Raw genomic sequence first — 8,770 nt, forward strand, 5'->3', positions numbered from 1 at the left:
CCCTATATAGGTATATTGAGTTTCTCTGCTCTTTTGTTCCTTGTCTTGTTCTTTTTTTTTTTCTTTTTTCTTTTTAAATCTGTATACATAGAGGCAGAGGTAGGCTGATGGAAAAGCAGAGAACAGGTGTGTGTGTGTGTGTGTGTGTGTGTGTGTGTGTGTGTGTGTGTGTGTGTGTGTAGCCCAGTACCAATAGAAGCACAGGAAACAAGTGGATGAGTGGGTATAGGTAAAAAGATGCCACACACAGGGGGTGTCTGACAGACTTCAGCCACAGGTTATGCAAGTGGTTAGTATGTGAGCTTCTAGCAGGCTGACAGAGTGGTAAACATAGGTACAAAAGCTATGGTGGAGGATATATGGGTACATGCAATCTGAAGAAAGCAGAGCCTGGCAACCATCTTTACCAACATAAAATCTCGGAAGTGTAACAAGGGGGAACAAGAGCCCAGCTGTTTACAGCTACTGATCAGGCTGGGCTCTGATCCACAGGCTATGCCAAACTGGCCTGCTCCCCCGCCCCTTCTTTTGTTGTTGTTTTTAGGCAGAAGCATCCACCGGCCACACTTGAGGCCATAATCCATGAAGCAGAAAACATCCCTGTTCACCTGCCCAATATCCAGTCTCTCAAGGAGGCTCTTGCTAAGGCCCGGGCGTGGATTGCTGATGTGGATGAGATCCAAGTAAGGACCTCCCCATCCACACCTAGACCTTCCATGTAACAGGAAGGAATGATATACAGGGTTGTGCTGTGTTTGCATGGCTAGAGAGAGGATTGAGTACCACATATTGTAAGGAGGCAAAATGTGTTTACAGAGCAATGTTCTTAAGAGAAGGACTTAGGAGGCTGGCCTGAAGGAAGTGGGGTTCTGTTCAGGGTGAGGATGATAGAGCATGAGAGTAGAAAAGGACAGGTACCTACCTGACGGTAGGTAGAAAGGGAAGACCACAAAAGCATAGCTAGTCTGCTCTCCCTGAAGACTGACTGGCTGCTTTGACTGAGCCAGTGAGTAGATGCACATGTCATGTATGGTAGAGGGCACTCCTGAGGACAGTGTCAGTTGTCTCTGCTTTGAGACTATGAGGACAGACCATCTTCCCAGCTCAGGCCAGACATGGAGAATTAGTAGATGATTACAAGTTCATCTTGCCTTTCTCTCTTGCCTGTGCTTAGAATGGTGACCACTACCCCTGCTTGGATGACTTGGAAGGCCTGGTGGCTGTGGGTCGGGACCTCCCTGTGGGGCTGGAGGAACTGAGACAGCTAGAGCTGCAGGTACTGACAGCACACTCCTGGAGAGAGAAGGCCTCCAAGACCTTTCTCAAGAAGAACTCCTGCTACACGTTATTGGAGGTGAGGCCTAGCACTTTTACCTACATCCTCTTTTTGCTTGGACTAGCTGTTTCGAGGTAGTTTATATGAGAATCGGAGTTTTTGAGGGGGCATGGGGGAGGGGAGGAGAAGGTACGGGAGGTAGGGAAGCATGGTCATTTGCCTCTGTCTGCCTGCCTCAGGTGCTCTGCCCGTGTGCAGACGCCGGCTCAGACAGCACCAAGCGCAACCGGTGGATGGAGAAGGAGCTGGGGTTGTACAAATCTGACACAGAGCTGTTGGGGCTGTCTGCGCAGGACCTCAGGGACCCAGGCTCTGTGGTAAGAAGCTTAGATACAGATGGGTGAAGAGCCTGGTGACGATTGTCTGAACCTTGTGACCATGGGCAGACCACTTGCTCCCTGAGCTCAGTTTTCCTGGTTTGGGAGTGGGGTGTTGAGGAGGCCAGAGAATGAAGGAATCAGGTTGTTTACGTTCTTCCCCTTCTTGGGCACGGCAGATCGTGGCCTTCAAAGAGGGGGAGCAGAAGGAGAAGGAAGGGATCCTGCAGCTTCGTCGCACCAACTCAGCCAAGCCAAGTCCACTGGCATCATTGACTACAGCCTCCTCTACAGCCTCTATCTGCGTGTGTGGGCAAGTGCCAGCTGGGGTGGGAGCTCTGCAGTGTGACCTGTGTCAGGACTGGTTCCATGGGCGGTGTGTGACAGTACCCCGCCTCCTCAGCTCCCAGAGGCCCAGTCTTACCTCATCCCCACTGCTGGCCTGGTGGGAATGGGACACCAAATTCTTGTGCCCTCTGTGTATGCGATCACGGCGCCCACGCTTGGAAACCATCCTGGCACTGCTGGTAGCCCTACAGAGACTGCCTGTGCGGCTGCCTGAGGGTGAGGCTCTACAGTGTCTCACAGAGAGAGCCATCAGCTGGCAAGGCCGTGCCAGACAGGTTTTGGCCTCTGAGGAAGTGACTGCTCTGTTGGGACGGCTGGCTGAACTCCGTCAACGGCTACAGGCTGAATCCAAGCCTGAGGAATCCCTTGCTTACTCTTCAGACGCTGGAGAGGGCTCTGGCAATATGCCTAAGGTGAGCTTCTTAGCCCAGCTCTTAAGCTCGGATTTCTGTCCCCTGGCCTGTACGTAGGCTCTAGCTCTGTCCCTGTGCTCCAGTTTGAACTCTCCTTTGGCCCAGCCTTTTTGTTCCATCCTATATCTGTCCACACTCCTAGACCCTGCTCTCTGCGGGCACCCCATGTTTGCCCTTCCTCCAGTAGGTAGAGTCTCTCAGGTTTGGCGTGGGTGAAGGAAGAGTAGGGCCTGGCTCTTCAGTTCAGTTACCCCCTGCCTTTTCCTGATCTTGATATTTGATAGGTCCAGGGGCTGTTGGAGAATGGGGACAGTGTGACCAGTCCTGAAAAGGTAGCCACAGAGGAGGGCTCAGGTAAGAGAGGTAGGTCTAGCTATAGTGTGAGTGGGATGTTGAATGGATATTATCAGTGTGGCCCCTGATGTCCTCAGCTCTGTTATAGTGGTATAGGATAAGACCAAGGACAGCCTCTAATTCAGCCTGTCTCCACAACTTCCAGATCTGGAGCTGCTATCCTCACTATTACCACAGTTGACTGGCCCTGTGTTGGAACTGCCTGAGGCAACCCGAGCCCCACTGGAGGAACTTATGATGGAGGGGGATCTGCTTGAGGTGACCCTAGATGAGAATCATAGCATCTGGCAGCTGCTGCAGGCTGGGCAGCCTCCAGACTTGGAGAGGGTCCACACACTTTTGGAGGTAAGGAGAGGAGTCATTGACATGGCCAGATCAGGCCAAGTAGGTCGGGAGCTCTCTCAGGCCCTGACTACTTGCCTGTGCTTGTCTTTTGGAAGGGGGAGAGTAGATGGGATCTTGTTATGTAGACCTGACTGGTCTGATAACTTTATATATATATAGTCCAGGCTGGCCTTGAACTCATGGCGGTCTTCCTGCCTTAGCTATGCAAGTGCTGGAATTATAGGCATGCACCATCAGGCCTCATTTTAAAAACCTGTCTTTTTTGCCTTTTGTATTCACAGCTGGAGAAGGCAGAGCGCCATGGGAGTCGGACACGAGGCCGAGCCCTAGAGAGGAGGCGGCGGAGGAAGGTGGATCGGGGTGGGGAGGTTGATGATCCAGCCCGAGAGGAGCTAGAGCCAAAGAGGGTACGGAGCTCAGAACCAGAAGCCGAGGAAGTCCAGGAGGAAGAGGAGCTGGAGGAGGAGACTGGGGGTGAGGTCCCTCCTGTACCCTTCCCCACCAATGGCAGCCCCAGCACCCAGGAGGACCAGGATGGCTTAGAACCAGTGTTAGAGGCTGGTTCAGACACCTCAGCCCCTTTCTCTACTCTGACTTCCCAGCTGTTGATGTCCTGCCCACAGCAGCCATCTCGGCAACAATTGTGACAGTGGCTGAGCCTAGCACAGACCCCAACAAAGATCCTTCCTTGGCCTCAAGGATCCTTTCTGACCATCAAGCCTGCTTCTTGGAGGTGGGCGGGTAGGTGGAGAGACTCCCCCCTCACCACCACCCCCAAGACCGTGACTTTTATATTCTGACTCCAAGGTATTGTTCAGACCTCAGCTCCTGGGGGCCGGCCCTGGAGTCCTGCGTCCCTGGTAACCTGTAACCAGCATTCCCAGACACCAGAGGCAGATAGACAGGTGGGCAGGGGGTTGACTGGGGCTAGGCCAGCACCATTCCAGAGACAAATGCAGGGCACATGCAAACTGGGGACCTCTCCCTTCCCCCAGTTCTGGCCCTGGGTCAGGCCATGCTACACTAACCTTCCCCCCTTCCCCACACACACTTGCCTCCTGCCTCCTTTTTACTTCCTTCTTCCCCTTCATCTTTTCCCTTCCCCTTACTGTTCCACCCAGGAGGAGGAAACTTCCTATGGCTGTCCTCACTTTTTTATTTTCGATGAATTTTGTTAGGGTTGAACAGGGCTGCCTATGGTCTGAAGGCTTTTGGTGCTTGTCCACACACCCACCTCAACCCTTCCTTCCCATCCTCCTCCGTCTCCTCCTCCTGGGTTCATGCTGTAATAAAAGAAGATTGTTGGTGTGTAATTAATTTGTTCAAAGGGAGAAAAACAAAAACAAGAAACGTTGGTTCCAACTAAAGCCTATTTTAATTTTATTTTATTATTTTCCTCGTTAGAAATAAAACCCTTAGGAATGTTTTTTGGAAGCCTGTTTCTGAAGTGCATTTCTCTTCCAAAGGAGAGCAGAACCTTCCTTCCTCGCCCGCCCGTTACTGGAGCAGCTACAGTGCTAGCGGTAGTGCCAGGGCCAAGGCCAGGGAACCGGGGCTCTGACTCGGAACCTCCTTCCCAGCTTCTCTCGACCTTGGGAAAGATAGCCCGCCCCTCCCCAAGCCATTTCCCGGTCTGCAGACTGGTGGGCACCCCTCCCTCTGGGGGATCTGCACAGCAGCTTCCCCTAGCTTTGTGCTCTTATTTTCCTGGTCTCCGGGGGACTTTTTCTTCACGGCTTTATTGAAGTATAGTTTCCATGCTATAAAGTCGAGCTGTTTTAAATATGTAATTTCATGAGTCAGACCATCCTTGATGTTTCTCTGTTAGTTTCTTTCTGCCCTAATGAATGTGTGGTTAATTTGTAATTTCTGTGTCACTGTTAAACTGCTCTATTGAGATGAAATTTGCGTACCATACAGTCCATCCAATCCAGTATACAGTTCAGTGGCTTTTAGTATATTTCAGTCATTGAATGAACCGTCATTGCAAAAAAAAGTTTAGAATGTTTTTATGACCCTTAGAAGAAACTCCACATTCCCTAGGTGTTCCTTCCCACTCCCATTTGTCTCTTCTGGACATTTTATATAAACAAAATTATACAATATGTCATCCTTTTGTGTCTGGCTTCTTTGACTTGGCATAGTAGATTCAAGCCTATTAATAGTCCTACAGTAGTTAGATGTTCACCCTTCTGAACCTGAAAGATGAAAGGACTGTGCTTGATTAGCGACTGCCTTCCTGAAGTATGTTTATACATGGTTTTTTGTGGGTATCTGTATGCATTCCCCCCCCATAAGACCCACCAGGTTGCATCATATTTATAAAGGAACCATAAACCACCCCCCCCCAAAGACCAAGAAGCAGTCTTTGTTGTTCTAAGTGTTCTCTGTTCAGAGTTTACCTAGGGAATAGAGGAGGAAGCAAAAGCTTGGAGACCCTGCTTCACTAGCTAGTTTCCAGGCATCTCTGACTTCTCTAAGGTTTTTCCTCTTCTCAAGGTTGTATAAGGTTTTATAGGCTAAAGTCAAGTCTTGATCGCTAGTTCAGGAACTCAGCACACCAGCACTCTTTTTGCCCTTCCTTGTTTATATGTTCAGAAGGATCGTTTTGCTCCATTTCTCCCCTTTCCAGGATTTCCAGTTGCTAAGACTCTATGAGATACCCCAACCTCTTTTGGTGGCGCTCTGGTGGGAGCATGGCTTAGACCTGCCTCATCCACTTTTTAGTCTATGTTGAAAGGTAAACACCAGTGAACAGTAAATACCCCTGCCCTGGGTCCATTTTGATCCTAAGTTTGTAAACAAGAGGAAAAGGCTGGCCTTTGCCCACCTATTGGAATTAGTTACGGTTTTCCAATGAGAGTTGGAGGTAGCAGAAGAGATACCTAGAACAAGTACCCAAAGGAGCTTGATCTTGACATCTTCCTACCACTTTACTCCAAGCAGCCAGGCACTAGAAGAAGCAGCCAAAAGAGAGGAAAAGATGGTACCTACAACCCACAGCAGCTCCTAGGCTAGTGAATCGCTCAGGCTGAGGTAGGGGTCCTTTGTGGTATGGACCTGTCCCTTACCAATTTCCATACAGCTTTTCTCAGCTTGGCACTTTCTGCCTTATCCCTTTCATACACTTTCTGCCCATTTCACAGTGTACATGTAGCCATCATTGATACAAACTGTCTTATGGTTTCTATTGCTGTGATAAGACACCTCGTCCAAAAGCAGCTTGGGGAAGGAAGGGTTTATTTCAGCTTACAGCTTGTAGTCCATCATCCAGGGAAGTAGGCAGGAACTGACACACAAGCCGTAGAGGAGCGCTGCTTACTGGCTTGTTCCCCGTGGCTTGCTCAGCCTGCTTTCATATAGCACCCCGGACCACAGCCCAAGGGTGTTATATCCCACAGTGAGCTGGGCCCTCCAATATCAGTCATCAGTCAAGGAAATGCACCATGGGCTTGCTTAAAGGCCAATCTGATGGGAGCATTTTCTCAATGGAGGTTTCCCTCCACACTCAAGAGAGCACAAAATGAGTGGGAACTTTTTACCTCAGAATGATTTAGTTTACAGATACCACCTTGCTGCTGCTACATTCTACCAGACAGTTCCACTCCTGTCAGGATAGCACCTGAGTATGCAGGGGATAGAAAGGAGATACTGCTTCTGCTAAAAACAGATTCCTCTCTCCCTCTCCCCCTTCCTCCCCCACTCCCCTTCTCCCCTCTCTTTGAGACAGGGTTTCTCTGTGTAGCCCTAACAGTCCTGGGTCTCATTCTGTAGTCCAGGCTGGCCTCAAACTCACAGAGGTCTGCCTGGCTCTGCCTCCCAATTGCTTGACTCAAAGGTGTACCACCACATCCAGCATCTAAATTCCTCTCTTGTCCCAACTATCAATTACTCCCTGCCTCTATCTTTTCAGTACCTCCACTGTGCCTTAAATCATGGCCAAAACACTGGTTTAATGAGTCTCTCCTCCCTGAAACTTCCTATACTGAGAGTTCCTGGAAGAAAGCAGCAAGAGCCAGGCCTGAGTCCTCTGCTGTTTCAAGGCTGGGGGGAGGGGGGGGAGTCTTGCAGAGTCAGTTCAGAAAGAGACAGCTACAAACAGTAGTTGCTACCCTACACTGCATGTGAAATCTGTTCCTTCTGCACTGTATGAAGTTCACTGGTCCGGGATGACACTCTGGAAGTATGGCCTGCATCTGGGCCATGGTCATCAGAGCCCTGAAAGAGAAACACTAATCATGTGTCCTAGAAGACCAGAAATAGCAGTGACAAGAGAAGCAAAGTAGAGATAGTCCTTGCCCCTGGGGCACTTAAATCCTGGATGCCAAGCTCCATGTAAGATAATTGGCAAAGTTCTTAGTAAGCACATAAGGGAGAATAGGCTGGGCCTAAGCAAAACCCAACAGGGTTGTGATTCTTTTTTTTTATTTTACCCCTTTGGTTTCTTCAGATAGGGTTTCACTGTGTAACAGCTCTGGCTGTCCTGGAACTCACTTTGTAGACCAGGCTAACCTCAAACTCACAGAGATTCCCCTGCCTCTTCCTCCCAAGTGCTGGGATTAAAAGCATGCACCACCACCGTCTGACTAGGGTTGTGATTTAATCTTCTGTAAATCTAAAGCTCTATGTTTCACATCACAAGGGGCTAAGTAATTGGTGTACCACCAGGATATTGCTCATAGTGGAACTTTACTGTTAGTAAACTGGGAACTCAGCAATGCTGACTGAGAAGGTAGAAGCCCATATGTGGCTAAGGCTCAAAATAATCATTCCTGTGCCTGTCTGTGTAGGTATATATATATATATATATATATATTGCTGTAAGGCAATAGCTTGGCTGGCACATATCTCTAAAACTAAACCTTTCGAGGTAGGAGCAGGAAGATTCCAAGTTTGAAGCTAGGCTGAGTTATACAGTGGGACCCTGTCTCAAAAGCAGCAAGCCAAAACTACCATAAAGCAACATTTAGCTCCTATATCCTTGGGTTAGAAATCTGGGTACAATTTAGCTGAGTTTCTTAGAGTTGTTCCCATGCATCAATCAAGGCATCAGCACTGCAGGCATCTCCAGGTTTTACTTGGGGAAGGATCTACTTAGAAGTTGTCATTGGCTGTTGGCAGGATTCAGTTTCTTACTGGCTGTTGGACAGGGTTCACTTAGTTCTGCTGTGGATCTTTTCACAGGACAGCTCACAACGTGGCAGCTTGTTTCATGAGATCAATTAAGATGGGTAAGAGACAGAAATGAGTCTTTATAATCTCAGAAGTGACATTCCATTGATTTTGCAATTGACAATATTCATTAGAAGCCATTAGGTTCATATCCCTTCCACATACAAAAATAAATTCATTCCTTGAGTTCTCTTTAAGTCACATTCTATTACCCCTAAGGTGCTAAATATGAATGAATTGCCTTGGGTATAATCCCTACATACGATTCAAGTACTTTTTCTCCATGGGTCGAACTATGAAACTTACAAACACAAGTTCCCCATCCCTAACACTTTCTAATATATAATGGTGGGAAAGGCATGTACAAGCATTTCAGTTCAAAAAAGGCAGAGGATATGTGTGTACCTGTACCTGTACCAAGTCAAATCCAGCAGGGCAAATGAGGTTTCTTGATTTGATTCTAAGACCAGGAGATGATTTTTCAT

The 8,770-nt window shown here is 48.6% G+C and overlaps 1 protein-coding gene across 1 annotated transcript in view; it reads left to right on the forward strand.

Moving 5' to 3' along the window:
• LOC114702841 (lysine-specific demethylase 5C-like) overlaps positions 1-4,547 on the forward strand; it is a 39,449-nt gene extending 34,902 nt beyond the window's left edge. The window contains 7 exon segments of the mRNA XM_028883414.2: positions 545-683; positions 1,175-1,354; positions 1,516-1,653; positions 1,833-2,414; positions 2,699-2,768; positions 2,914-3,113; positions 3,395-4,547. Of these exon segments, the coding sequence (XP_028739247.1) occupies positions 545-683; positions 1,175-1,354; positions 1,516-1,653; positions 1,833-2,414; positions 2,699-2,768; positions 2,914-3,113; positions 3,395-3,760 (1,675 nt within the window). The 3' untranslated portion in view covers positions 3,761-4,547.
• The last annotated feature ends 4,223 nt before the right edge of the window (positions 4,548-8,770 follow it).

Source organism: Peromyscus leucopus, chromosome X (assembly GCF_004664715.2).
Source record: "Peromyscus leucopus breed LL Stock chromosome X, UCI_PerLeu_2.1, whole genome shotgun sequence".
NCBI lineage: Eukaryota > Metazoa > Chordata > Mammalia > Rodentia > Cricetidae > Peromyscus > Peromyscus leucopus.